The sequence below is a fragment of the Rhinatrema bivittatum genome, chromosome 13 (assembly GCF_901001135.1).
Source record: "Rhinatrema bivittatum chromosome 13, aRhiBiv1.1, whole genome shotgun sequence".
Lineage (NCBI taxonomy): Eukaryota > Metazoa > Chordata > Amphibia > Gymnophiona > Rhinatrematidae > Rhinatrema > Rhinatrema bivittatum.
In genome coordinates this window covers 46,001,886-46,016,405 of record NC_042627.1, presented here as the reverse complement: position 1 = coordinate 46,016,405, position 14,520 = coordinate 46,001,886, and the positions used below count along the sequence as shown (strand labels likewise).

At 39.6% G+C, this 14,520-nt stretch overlaps 1 protein-coding gene across 11 annotated transcripts in view; it reads left to right on the top strand.

The window, feature by feature from the left end:
- TCF12 (transcription factor 12) overlaps positions 1 to 14,520 on the top strand; it is a 630,756-nt gene that overhangs the window by 539,104 nt on the left and 77,132 nt on the right. Inside the window, exon 1 of one of the 11 annotated variants that reach the window (XM_029575985.1) lies at positions 6,507 to 6,687. The exons of 9 other annotated variants lie outside the window; for them this stretch is intronic. In XM_029575985.1, coding sequence (XP_029431845.1) covers positions 6,619 to 6,687 — 69 coding nt within the window. In that variant the 5' untranslated portion in view covers positions 6,507 to 6,618. Of the gene's footprint in view, positions 1 to 6,506; positions 6,688 to 14,520 lie in introns of those variants that run through there. One more of the 11 variants, XM_029575986.1, reaches the window with a different exon arrangement.

Sequence of the window (14,520 nt, the reverse complement as noted above, 5' to 3'; positions counted from 1 at the left end):
GATGTAGCATGAAGCACCACTCTCCTGCAGGCTGGAACTGCCTCCACTGTGGCATATCATGGTCTTTGCTTTGCACTGTAGTTGCAGTGGCGTAGCGAGGGGTGGGCGGGGTGGGCGGCCGCCCCGGGCGCCGGGTCTAAGGGGGCGCCAAAAAGCTATTTAAATCAAAAAAGAAATCGGGCCGTGGGAGTTTTTTGCCGGTCCGTGGCCCGCCAAGCACCGGCAGGTGTGTTGCGTGCTCCCGGTCTCTCCTGCTGCCGTTGCCGCCGCCGCCGGGCTGTCAGCACGTTCAAGCTCAGTGGGAACGGCAGCGGTGCTAGAAGAAGCTGTGGAACCTGCGGCTGGCCTTTTCTTCTTCCCGCGCCTGCCCCCCCCTCCCGTGACCCGGAACAGGAAGTGATACACGGTGCGCGGGAAGGAGAAAGAGCCGTGCCGTGTGATAAAGTAGCAGCGGCAGCGGCTGCAGCATCGGTCCCCGAGCAATTGAAGCAGCCGGTAATCGAGAAAGGAGTCAGCAGCATGAGCCTCCCGCGGCCGATGGGATTCTTCTTTCTTGGCCTGCGGGGGCTGCTGCAGCTCCCATTTGTGCTCCGGGGGAGGGGAGAGGAAGTGAGTGAGAGAAAGAGAGAGAAGCAGCCAGCCAGCCTGTGTGTGATTGACTGGTCAGAGAGCTGATGTGTGTGTTTATGTGAGAGACAATGAAAGTGAATGCTCAGGGAGATGACTGATGTGTATGTGAGAGTGTGAGACATTAGTCAGGGAGGTGACTGATGTGTGTGTTTTTGTGTGTGTGTGTGAGAGAGAAAAAGCATGGAAGTGAGAAGTCTGGGTATGTGGGAAAGCATGGGCGTAAGAAGCCTGGTGTTGTGGGGGTGAAAAAAAGCATGGGAGTGAGAAACCTGGGTGAGTGTGCATGCATGAGAGAGAGAGACTGCTTGGTAAGGTGACGGTGTGTGTGAGAGAAAAAGACTGGTGTGTGTGAATGTGAGAGAATGTGATTCAGGGAATGAGAAGCCTGTGCACGTGGAGAGTGAGCATGGAAATGAGAGAGACTGGTGTGTGTGTAACAGAGAGAAAGTGATTATGGGATTGAGAAGCCTGTGCACGTGAAGAGTGAGCATGGGAGTGAGAAACCTGGGTGTGTGTGAGACACATCATGGGAGGGAGAAGCCTGTATATCTGAAAGAGAACATGGGAGTGAGAGACTGGTGAGTGTGTGTGTGAGAGAGAAAGAAAGTGATTATGGGAATGAGAAGCCTGTGCATGTGGAGAGAACAAGCATGAGAGTGAGAGACTGGTGAGTGAGTGTGTATATGTGAGAGAGAGAGACAGAGAAAGTGATTATGAGAGTGAGAAGCCCATATATGTAAGTAGAACACGGGAGTGGGAAGCCTGTGTGTGTGTGTATGGCATGAGAGAAACTGTTCAGGAAGGTGACTGGTGTGTGTGTGCCAAAGACTGTTTGGGAGATGATTGGTGTGTGAGAGACAGAAACTGGTCATGGGGGCATGACTGGTATGGTGTGTGTGTGAGAGACATGGGCACTAAGGAAGAGGACCATAAGTATAGAGCTTAGCTTCTACTGCTGCTTCTGGTGTGTGCCACGGCCTGAGGGAAGGGGAGTAGGAGAGCTGCTGGAAGGGGGTAAGTAAAGGTAGCTTTTTAAGTTTATTTTTCTTGATTGACTGCCATTTTAATTGTGTGATGTCTGCTTTTTTGAAATATTTTATTGGTGTTTGGAGAATGTTTAATAGTTTTTGAGTTTTTAATTGTTGGATGTTATTCTGTTCATAGTTTATGTGCATTACTACAGATCCTGGGAGTATGTTAAACCAGTAATAGTAATACTATAATACTATGGGGGGTACCTGGTCAGCAAGGCTAGGTCTGCTTGTACCCGGTGGCTTGCTGGGATTTGTAGTTCTTGTTTTCTCGGCGATAAGCTGAACCAGGCCTGGCTCCCTCGTACATCGGGAAGTCGCAGTTCCTGGAGATTGCCGATCTGTTACTGCTTTGTTCATCCGCTCAGACTAGCTCACTGAATAGCTTGCCAGAGCTGACCTCAGAAGGTGTTTATATTTTTGTAATAAAAACCGTGCACTTTCTCTTACAACTACACTTCATCATTTTGAAACATTTGTTCTGCTCTACATCAGGGTGGTGACTAAATAGCGCGCTTTCCAAGAAAGATCAGTGCAGCAACTTTGGTGCTTTCATCATGTAAATTACCTAGGTAGAAAGAAATATTAGTAGTTATAGTAAATACTGTACAGTATGAATCAGAGCAGGGGCTAAGTTCTTGCATTGACTTGCAATGTTACCGTCAATTTTTACGCATGATGCAAATCATTGATGGAGGGAGGGGGGCGCCAAAGAAGTCTCTTGCCCTGGGCGCCAAATTGTCTAGCTACGCCACTGTGTAGTTGTAAAGTGCTGCATTAGGATATAAGAACATAAGAACATGCTATACTAGGTCCGAACAAGGGTCCATCAAGCCCAGCATCCTGTTTCCAACAGAGGCTGATCCAGGCTATAAGAACCCAAAAACTAAGTCTATCTCATGCTACTGATGCTAGTAATAGCAGTGGCTATTTTCTAAGTCAACTTGATTAATAGCAGGTAATGGACTTCTCCAAGAACTTATCCAAACCTTTTTTAAACCCAACTACACTAACTGCACTGGCAACAAATTCCAGAGTTTAATTTGCATTGAGTGAAAAAGAACTTTCTCCGATTAGTTTTAAATGTGCTACATGCTAACTTCACAGAGTGCCCTATAGCCCTACTATTATCCAATATATATACTGAAGTGGTAAAGTTAATATCTGGCACAGTTGGACTGAATAAAAAAAAATAGTTCTGTGTCTTCTGGCCTTATATTAATAGCTGGATGTATGTGGGAATTGAACATGTTACACAAATGATTATAAAGCAGCAAAGATGCATGAAAAATACTGGGTTTTATTTCTTGCATGTGAATCACTTTGTATTCTAGCCTATTAAATCAGTATTTAAATGAATTCATTGTTATCAAAAGAGAAATGGGAGAAAAATGCTAAAATTCAACTTAAATTATGGAGCCAATCTTCAAACACATTTTGATTACCATTCCGCACACCCAGCATGGCTGAACATGCAATGCAGGACATGTTGGGGGAGTGAAAGGAAGCATATTGAGTGCATTTTCAAATCACCATATTTTCTGGTGCATGATTTATACCTGCATTAGCAGAATTTTCAAAGGGAAACTCTGCGAGGAAAATGAGCTTGCAATCCCACAGGTGCTGCAAGGTTCATGGGAAGGTTCAAAATGGCCCTCCCCATGTTTCATTTTCTAACCTCTTCACCAGTGCACCAGACTCTCTGTTATGTGGCCACAGGAGAAACCACATAATGTGCTTATTGCTGCACAATTGACAACCCGCCACATAATCAATATTCCTGAAACTTCTCCACTTAATTTAGTCATTTTGAATAAAGCTACAGGGTGCATGCTTCAGTTTCATCTATCTCTGCTCCTGTTCCAGCCCTTCCCCTTGTAAATAATCTGAAGACATTAGGATGGGGGCTGAGGCTGAGGCTAGAGCAGATGAAAGATAAGGCACTTTGCTTTCTAATCCAGCCCCTCTTCTCTTGTTGTCCTTCCTTTTTCTGACCTGAAGAGAGCAGGAGTGGTGAAGTGAAGTTGAAGTAGATAAAGAGAGCAGTCAGAATGTTTGATCCCTCAAAGGTATTTTGATAAAATTCCTGGATGGAGTGATGTCCCTTGAGAACAATTTCATCTTCATACAAAAGTTCTTGCACCTACATATGTAGTCAACCATATTTCAGCTGCAAACATCTTGATGTATTTTTGAAGTCTGCAACTGCTGGTGTCCCACAACTGGCAAAAAGGACAATTTCAATTCATAGAAGTCTTTATGACTGGCAGTACTGCTCTCAAGTTTCAAAGTTGTGTTAATTCAAACCCTTCTTCTGCCTGTTACCATGTTCCTAATATATGTGCACACATTTTCCGTGTAATTAACAGAGATATACATAGCTAATGTTTTGTTTTACTTTGGTAAGGGATCATTTTTTTGTTTTCAGAGCTTATTTTTTATTTGTTTTCAGCAAAGTATTGCAAACAGCATACATTATTTGCAAATAGCATTTGCTATTTGTAATACTTTGCAAAAATGAATAAATAATTTGCCAAAAATGAATAAAAATTTCATTTTGGGGGGCCAAATTTGGTTCTTTTGAAACAAAAATGGGCTCATTGTGCCATTTTCATTTCAAACAAATGTCTATATCTAGTAATTAGCAGCATAACAAAATGCTGATGTTGAGGGCATTTTTAGCATGCATCAGCTCATATACTCTGAGAGACAAGCATTCTCAAGAACATATAAAAAGGATGGTTTAGTGGACTTGAGCAGAGATACAAAGTTATCTACTTACCAACTTTTTTTTACTCTTTTGGGTTTTTTTTCTTGATTCTGAATATGATGAATTATTTAACTTTTTCTTAAGATGTTTTATTTTCTTGACAATTATATTGGAAAATTGTATAAAAAAAAGTTGATTGCACTGTTTCAGTTCAAAACTAAAGTGAAATTTCACAGTTAACAGTTTGAGACTTAGATGTCTTAATGTGATAAATTGTTGATTTTTTAACTTGGTACAATTTTTCTTTATATATAATTAAAATATATGTTGAAACAATATGGTTTCCAAGAAAAATAGACTTTTCCCTAATCAGAGGTGAGAATCTTTATGCAAAATTATGCACATTTTCCACAGAAACTTGAAAAATGTGCCGCTCATTACTTGTACCTGTATTGGCTTGCATGGCTCATTGTAAACCTGTATTGATAAATCTGTGTTTACCTTGTATATTTGCATCAGAACTACATAATAATATAGGTCAATTTCTCTTATCTTACTAAATATTCTCATTTAGGGCAATTTTTCGATACAAAGTACATAGGAACTTTGTTCAAACTATCAACTTTTTTTTTATGGCTGGTGCACCATGGGGGAAAAAAAGTCATATTCTTGCACATGTGTTATATGCACCACCATGTTAGGTGTGAGTGGCATGAATCTTATAGTAAAAAATTTTTTTAATGGGTGTGTGCAAATTTGGTTCTGAAAGGAAATGAAATAACAAATGTATTACAAGGGAAAGATCAGGAGCACTGAGCATTAGGAGTAGGAAGAAGAGAGGAGAACTCACTGTTTTGAGGAAACTCTGAACGTTGAAGTGGTTCTCCATGAATGTTTTGCTGCTTTCTGCCTGCTTGACTTAGCCAGTGTAGGGGCCACCTCACTTCTCCCATCCTGGGAGAGTAGAGATGAAAATCCACCTTGTACAAACTGGAAGTTTTCATATTATTAAATTAAAGCCTTGGTGCCTCCCACCTACAGAACAATGAACATTTTGCCAGGAGCAGGGCGACATCTTTTATTATAAAGTGTTTGTCTAGTGTTTAAGTCATTTTCTCAGAGGTGATGAAATGAATGGCGCACTCTCAGCCTCTCTTTTCACGTCATCCTTATCATTCGCAGGTGCTTTATAACTTAAGCAGCATTGCTGCTAAGGGCTGTTCTCCTAGTAGCAAAATGTGAGTTTGCAGCATGTAGGGGCTACTGCAGCTTTAAAAAAAAAAAAAAAGGAACAAGTGCTCAGACAAAAGTTGTCTTAAAATTGTATAATTTTGTAAGATAAAATTCAACTGGGGTACAATCAAAATGAAATGAACCATCATAAAGAAAACAGGCAGGAACAAAGGCCGGAAAAATCCAGGGTAGCGGCCCTTGTCAGTCATGTATGGGAGTTTAGCTGTGCCATCCACATTTCATATATTTACAAATAACACTTTGTTTTGTATTTCCAAGCCAGAAGCCTTCATACACAGCCATGTGAGCTTGTTTGACATTAAAGCAATGTTATGATGTCCGTTTTGAAATAGTTCTAGCAAGTTGTAAATAACTGGGACATGATATGACTTTGGGTTGAGGAAGTGATTATGTGGTGAGGTCTTAACTGTCTAGGATCCTGTTGTGAGGATTCAGGGTCCCCTGTCCTCGACTGCTCTATGCTACATTGGTCAAAGTTGGTTGCAGTGTTAGGCAGCGCCAGATGGTAATGTCGCTGGAGGAGTATCAAATACGCCTCTACTGCCACGAGTAGTCTAATTTAATTAGAGCAAAAAGCAAAAGATTAAATAGCTCAGGATTTGTCCCATTAGTTTCTCCTCTGCAGTTTCATATTTAGATGGACAAGGTTCTTGATTAGTCTGTGAGGTTGCAGTTGTACAGCTGGATACACTCTTTTTGGTAAATTTGATGCTAAATCGGTCTTATTTTGATGCCTCACAAAGGTTTAACTTGTTGGCATTACCACTGCAAAAGGCAGGGTGTGGACGGTTGAAAGACATTACACTACATCTGCCCCCGCCCCCAGCTCCTTGTGCAAGATGGTTCAGCCCTGTTTTGCATAAGTTGCTTTTGAGTAGATGCATGTGTGCAGGCACAGTACTGGAGGAATTGCTCTGTCTGATGGGCTGAATGTGTCTTAGAGAGAAGCAGTGTACTTTTAACCGGGGAGAGTCGCATTTCTGAGAAATCGACATGTATTGTGCCTACCCTGTGCCTGGCCTGGGCAGCAACTCTTTAATGTATTACTACAACGGAAAAACGGTAAGGAAGGCTTTCTTTGTTCCTGTACTTTTTGCAGTCTAGCCGGCTGAAAGTGTAAAAATCACTGCTGTAACTTTGGTTTTGAATGTGCTGCTTTAGGCTGAACTTGCAGGAGGACTGCATTTGAGCTATGTGGTGAATCTGTATATATTTTTAACAGATTTATATATATATATATATATATATATATATAAAACCCAGTGACGTGTATTTTAAAGATCATCTTGATTTTACAATAGTCTTATGGGACATAGAACTTATTCTATGCATTACATAGTTGCTGTTTCTTTTACAAATAGAAGAATCTATCCTTATTTCTGTAGTACATGTAAATTAATTTTATGTAAAATCTGAAAATCTTTCTGTATCTTTTTCTTTTTTTTTTTTGATGACTGCAGTATACTGCCAGGGAAAAATAGGATGAAAGTCATCTTGGTTATTTATAAAAATAACAAGTCTGAATTTCTGGGAATGATTAGAGAAGCAGTCAACCAGTAAGGTTTGTGTTTCCTGTTTGGAGTTTGAGGTTCAGAGACTAACTCTACTATTATTCCATCTGCTTCCAATCAAGTCCACTGTTTTGACCCTACAGGGAAGTTAGTCTAATTTACACAATGATTTCAGCATTTAAAATGTCTATTTTCGGGTTAACTTTGTACTCCTATTTCTTATTGATAAAAGCTGCAATTTTATGTAGCATTACAGCAAAGGTGTAAAAGGTTTTCTGCATTTGGAAAAGACTGTAGCTGCTGTTATAAACTTCTGTTTTGAGCTTGAGATGAGGCTGTGCCAGTAGAGCTTAGATTGTAAAGAACCATACAAAAACACCCAGGGTCTAAATTGGTCACTGTAGAAATGTTCTGAAACCTGATCATTTTTAATATAACTGTGTATGGAAAGCAGCACATACAATAAGTGTCTTTACTAAAGTGCTTCATACATGATAGTCAATTACAGCTATACTTTTATTACCTTTTATTTTAATTTCATTGCTTTTACATATTTGTAAAATGATTGGTTATCACAAGTTTCCACGGAAGCTCATCCTTATTAATTGCAGTGTTATCTGAATTATAACCCCAGCGGTCTCACAGCCAGCAGTTCATTTTCTATAGGAGTTAGCAAAACCCATAACTGCAAAAGCCTTGTCAGGTTTATGATGCACGTTCCCTTCAAATATCTAAGGAGGAGGCTTTATTTTTTTAAAGCAGATAGGAAAGCTGCTTAACCAGCTGGAATAAGATTAGTTTTATTTGCTGTTCTTTCCACAAGGATTTTTAAAATTGACTGCTAAATGCTAGGGGGAGGGGGGCGGAAGGGAGAGAGAGAGAGAGAGAGAGAGACTGAAATGTGCAAGGCTGGGCTCCGGTTTCTCTTCACTGGCCTAAAAGCTTAATGTGTTTGATGTTTTATTAATTTTTTTTCTTGATGCGTTAGTAATCTGATTGAATGACTTTAAAACTTGCCCAAAACAAAGGAGCTTGAAGGCAGAGAATACAGGGGAAGGAAGGCAATTACTTGCTTTCTATTTCATCTCCTTTGATAAAAAAAAAAAAAAAAATACCAGCTCCTTCAGATGTGAAATGTATTTTTTGTCCTTCTTTCATGTTTTCCTCTAAGTTAAAGCACAATTTGTTTGAAGTTTTATATGATGCAATATATTACACTTAAGCAAAATTAACTGTACAATACCCCCTCAAAGAAGACAGAATAGGACTTTTATTTTATTCTTCTTTATGCACGAATTGCCCTATTACAACATTTCTCTTTGTTCTGCAGCAGGAAGAAGCTTTGATCTTATTAAGTGTTTCCAGGCTTAGGTTGAGATGGTGAAGTTGGTGCTGTGGAGAGGAAGGGATGGTCTGGAAATTGATAGCATGTGCCTCCTGGAGGTCAGAGGTGACCTTCCTGAGCCTGTAGAGTTTAGTAAACAGATGATAAATTGCAACAGGAAGAGTCTGTGATGCTTGCAGTGTGCTGGAAGGAATACCTGTGTTCAGGACTTTCTGCTTTATTATTATTATTATTATTATTTTAAATGTATTGACACCTTTTGTCAAGAGGAATAGATAACTCAACACATCTGAATAAAAAAATTCAGCTTTCATTACTTTTCCACTGGCGAGGCCTTCCTGTTGTTGATCATTCTGTTTATAAAATGTTGACCTGCCTACAAATGCATACAAAAAGAAATTCAGTTTTCATGGTTAGGGATTCTATTTTTCTAGTGAGAAAAAATGTGCGAGATAATTAGGTAAACTTAACATTTTTGTGCTATGCTTGCTCCACAAAACTTTGTTGGATACAGTAAGAAATTCTGGGTTCAACCCATATTTTAAATTGAAATTCTCAATTAAGGTGATAATCCGTTTATATGTGAGGCAAAGGACAAAGAGAATAACCAAGTTCCTGCTTCTTAAATAATACAGCTCCAGATAAGCTTGCGTATAGTACTTATCAGCAGAGGAGCTGGAATATTAAATGATTGAGCACTTCCTTCTCCTCACCTGTTGATACAGAAAGCGTTGTCATAGTTTCCATGAACCAAAACCTAAGTAGCTTTTACAGGAAGGAGATTAGATTAGTTAAAGTAGACCAACACAAAGTACAGAAATGTGACGTGAGATGCAGAGTGTTTACCTATTGTAACTGGTGAACGCTGCAAGCCTGCATTTGCTGTACAGGACTCTAGTTTTCCACCCCTTGGGCATAAAGGTTGATGTTTTGTTTGAGGTGAAAAGAGTGACTTGTACAGACATGCTTTGCTTTCAACAATCTGCAGCAGTACCTTTCAACTATTGAAAACTGAGGTAGTGCCTTCCAGCGGTGGTCTGAGATGGAAGTAATATATGTAGTCACTGATCATCAAAACTACATTTTGCTGGGTAAACCTTTGAAATCTAATAATTGCATTGGCTTAAAAGTTGAATGATTTGAGTGGGTGCTGAAATTTTTCCATGAAGCAGTTCTGAATAGACTGTTTCATTATGTTGTATTACTAAAATAATGAGCAGAAAATAATTGCTCCACACTAGAGTCAGTGTTTTGTTCCCTATGCATTTATACTTTCACATAGATTACTGTAATCTGATAACATGCTTGGTTATTCTTTCAAAGTTTGTAAAGTTGGGTCTAGTCAAGTGTAGAGCACACCTCATGTTAAAGTTGTCAATTTTTCTTGCTGATAAGGAGGTCTGGGTCCATGAATGAACTGCTTCCTCTGTCCCTGGGCCAAGAAAGTCCCAAGTTGTTTTGCTTAGGAATTGCTTTAGGTCTCTGTAGGCGGAGGTTGACATTTCGTTGAATAGGATTTGCATTGGCCCGAGATTCAGTTAAATTTTAAGTTTGAAATTGTGTTCACATTTCTAAAGATTAAATAATTTTTGGATATGTGCTTGTATTGATTTTTTTGTTTGATTATAATTTTTAAAAATAACTCCCTCCTTCTTGCCTTGAAGACTGTAGGTAAGGAGTGACTAGGACCACCAAGAGCTGGGTTGAGTCACAGGTTAAAGAAAATATGCAGACCCCCAAACAATCAATGCCCTTATTTCTCTAGGCCATCCATATCCCAGCAGCCCTGGCTATAACTGAGGAGGGAATTTCTAGAGGAATCCAAAATTAATGCATATCCTAGCCATGCAAAATTTTTTATTTGGGGTAGGGTTTTTTTTTTTGTTAGTTTCTAACACGTAGATTTTTTAATATGACTTTTTTTTGTTTGTTGTGGACTTTCAGGGGTAATTGGCATTGAAGTGCCCTTTAAAAAAAATGTAGCTGTTGGTAACCTTTTTAGAAATTATAATTGGAGAGCTGGGGGCCGCCTAGTAATATTTGTGCAATAAGGAGTTTATCATTATTTTAAGAAGGTTGGCACATGACAATTTTAATGGCCCTGCTGATAGGACAGTGCCGGAGGGGGAAGAGAAAGTTGGGGGTGGGGGAGGGTGATGTAGGAAACTAGGCTAGTGATGCTGTGATTGATAGGTGCCTAAGCACTCTGGGACTGCTTAGCAACTGCACACCACCCTTTCTAAAACAGCATTTCACGCTTTTAGTAATGTTATTGGGCAGCACACAGCTGCACAATAATAACTTACTAGCCTCCTGACTGCAAATATTTTTGAAAATGAGACAACAGAAATGGAAACTTATTAATTAAATTACATTGAGTTATACTGACATGAAATTAGCACTGTTCTTTGTTGGGGAGGGGTTGTTATCACTGGAGTGTTACAACTCAAATATTGTATTAGAGTTTTGGTTCTTTGCTAATGAAAATGCAGTCATGACAGTTCAAGGTTTGTTAATGGAAGTTTCTACAAATTCATTTCTGTAGTCATGGGAATTTAGGCTTCAATACATTGGACAAGATTTCTTCCTTTTTTTTTTTTTTATCTACCTTGTACAATTCAGTGAGTGAGCATAAGGCATCAAGAACAATTAAATCCTCTGCCACATGCTGTCCACACCAACTCTGGAAAGGTCAAAGCTAACATTTGGGAATTAGGGTCATCTAGAAAATCCAAAGAGACAGTGAATAAAGAGAACTTGTAACTTTGGTCAGCTTGGTCTCCTCCTTCCTGAGTAATGCTGACTACGATGGACTAGCCCAGGAGAATTTGCCCAGTTCAAGTCCAATAGGTCGAGCAGTCAGTCTGTTGAGCTGTGGTCCCCTGCTAGGAGAGTTTGTTGTCCACAGCATGCTTTATTGATGTTTCAGAGTGAAGGTTATGTCCATTTTCTATGGGTACATGAAAGCAGCTAGGGGAAGGGATCAGGTGTTGCACTGGATAGATCTTTATTTTTCAAAGATGCAGGCAGGAAGAGTGACATACTCATTTGTTCAGGGTATTTGATTTGGTAAACATGAGGTGGGTTTGAAGACTATCCTTAGAAAATGCATTATCCTTCTGATGTATATGGTGGTAAATGCAATTATTAGCTTAATGATACATGGTCCAACAAAAATTAGTATAACTTTTAAGACACACAAATATACTGTTTGAGTATATGTTAATGAATGATTTGAAGGTGTTCTAGGATTTTTATGATTGTTGCAAAAGCTGTTTCTAATGAGTGAGAACCTTTATCTGAATCCTAGCAAACACATTCTCCAGAAACATAAAATATATCAAACTGTAGAAGGAAATATAATTTTAGTTCTATGTATTACAGCAAAATAGTATAAAAAGTAAAGGTAGGATAGCTTGTGTGGTAGAATTTACAATTGGAAGGATGCTAAGACAGCCTACAGATTTAGATGATATTATCTGATGCCATTATAAGAAAAAATATATTTACAAGATAGAGATTATTTGGCCACCTGTCTCTTATGCCTGAACACATCTGTTTAGCAGATTTTAAACTACAGATTCGTAGATCAGCTTCAGATTTGGATCTTCTGATTGGTTTTAAACTGTATGAAAAAGTCTTTGTAGCATGTTACAGGACTTTAGGGTCCGTCAGTTCCCTGTCATGGGATTGCTTCCTTATCCCTTGAATTATACCCCACATCTGAAAATTTGCCCAAATTGGGACAATCAAGTTATGATTATTTAAAAATATTCTGAATGGGTTTTTAAAAATATTTTCTTTTTAGTGTCTTTCACTTTATTTCCGAGAACACCAAATGAGCACATTAGTATACAGCTAGCCTAGAAGTTATCTAAAAGTTAATGCAGCACTGGTTACATCACATTATTTTGCTGTTTGCTATCATACAGGGGTTGCCACCCAGGGACCGTGCAATAGGTTTTATTCTTAACTAGTTAGAGCGTAGTAAAGTGAAGCACAGGGAGGTAAAGTGACACACAACCAGCCCTTGTAGCAGTAATATTTCCTAATGTAGCAAAAATAAATGTTGCCTTGAGTAGCAAACTGAGGGGTTGATGGGAATTGAAAACCATTCTAGTTTGTTTAAAAAAAAAAATGGGCAGGGCTGGTTGAAGAGAGAGCTCTCATCAAGCAATTGAGTTTGAGACCAGAAAATGCCCATTGTGGTCAGTTGTGTCCTCCCTCTCAGGTGCTCCTCTGTGACTCTGCAGATGCAGCCATCACTTCGTTTCCTTTGGTCTCCTGCCAGCATGCTCCAGAGTCCAGCGGATTTTTAATTGGAGCTCCCTTTATAAATTCAGCCGCTTCACTTTAAAAGATACACAGAAAGCGCAAAATAAATCAGAAGAATGGTTCCATTTCATGTCCCCCTTCTTTGGTTGCCTGCAGCAAGGTCAGTGTTTGCCCTGCTGCCTAAGCAGCTCTTTCTCCCCTTCTAGAGTCTATATCATTTCTTTAAGTGTAGATTGTACTACTTAAGGCCCATGAAGGTCTGATATTTACTAAAGTATGTCAAACTTTAAGAATACTTTTTTTTAATATTTAGCTACTCTGGATTATTTATTAGTGCTGTCAAAGCCTAACCTGAGAAACTTTTTTTTTTTTTTTAATGTTTGTAGTAACACAAAATAAAATTTAAGATGAAGTCATAGGCCAGAAAAAAAAGCTGGCATGCATCTGCAGGTGATCAGATGACATAAGGAGTCTGGTTTTAATTTGTGGCCAGTTCTGATTGTAACATAAAGAGACTTGCTCTTTTCATGGGACTGGCCAGCTATTTCCCTACATCTGGCATTAATAAAGCCTTTGAGACCACATCACTTGTGTGTTGCCGCAAGAAATCTTTGATCCTAAAAATCCAGGCTGGCACAAGTGCAACTTAATAACGCAGCTATGTTTCTGCACATGATGGTTATAAGATACAGAAAAACAAGCCAAATCTGGCTTAAGATGTAAGTGCCCAGGCAGTAGTTTTGTACAGTTATTTGACTAGCCCCATTAGTTTTGGGATGTACAGATGATGGTTTTCGGTAACATGCAGTTGCATTGTACTAGATGTGAATGTTCAGAGTGACTGGAAATTGATAGAGAGGTATTTTCAGTTTGTGTTTCGGCACAAGTTGGGTCATACAGTTAATTCATAACACTATAAGGCAAATATGCAGAGTTTTGCACAGTCTGCTGTGCAGGTAAAATGAGTAAATTATGCCTGTAAATTGCACTTAAAAGCACAATTTCACCTTTTCTAAGCATGAAGTGGACATCAAATTTTTGGGATTTTGCAAGTAGAAAAGTTACCTGTGTGCTTTACACGAAATTCAGTGGTGATTCTGTAAAGAAAAAAAAAAATCAGATTAGGAGGATGAGGACTTGCAGTGAGTTTTTCTTTCTGCCCTCCCCATCCATCACCTCACCCCGACCACCTTCCTTCTCCTCTCTCCCCTTCTTCCCCTACCTTCCTCCATGGGTTGCGTGGGCAGCAGCTTCTTCTTTCTGTGGGAGGTGGGATAAGCTCCTCCAGCTGCCGCAGCGCAAGCCCACTGGCCACCTGATATCTTCAGCGGCTGGCAGGATAAGCTGTACCAGCTCCCACCACAATCAGCATTTTTGAAAACCATGGACTGGCATCTGGTGCCCCCACCACCCCAGTTTAAAAAATGCTCATATTGGAAAGCTGGCAGGGTCGTAAGTATGTACCTTTCCCTGGACTCCTGAGCCTTGAAATACGGCGAATTCACAAAAAGCAAATTTGGCACAGTTCAAAAAGCTTCTAGGTCAGCAACCCAGCAGAAAACCACCTCTGATGAAACTTTATTTACGTGCAGCATTAATGAGATGCTGTAATGCAAAGTCGCTCATTCATGATAATTCTGCAACATCCCTTGTGCAAAAAACTTTCACAGGCTGGGGTTTTTTTGTTTTTTTTTTACCAAAAGGAGCTATGTGGACTTCACCAGGGTATAGTTTACCTTGTCTTGCGACATCGCCCGTAAGAAA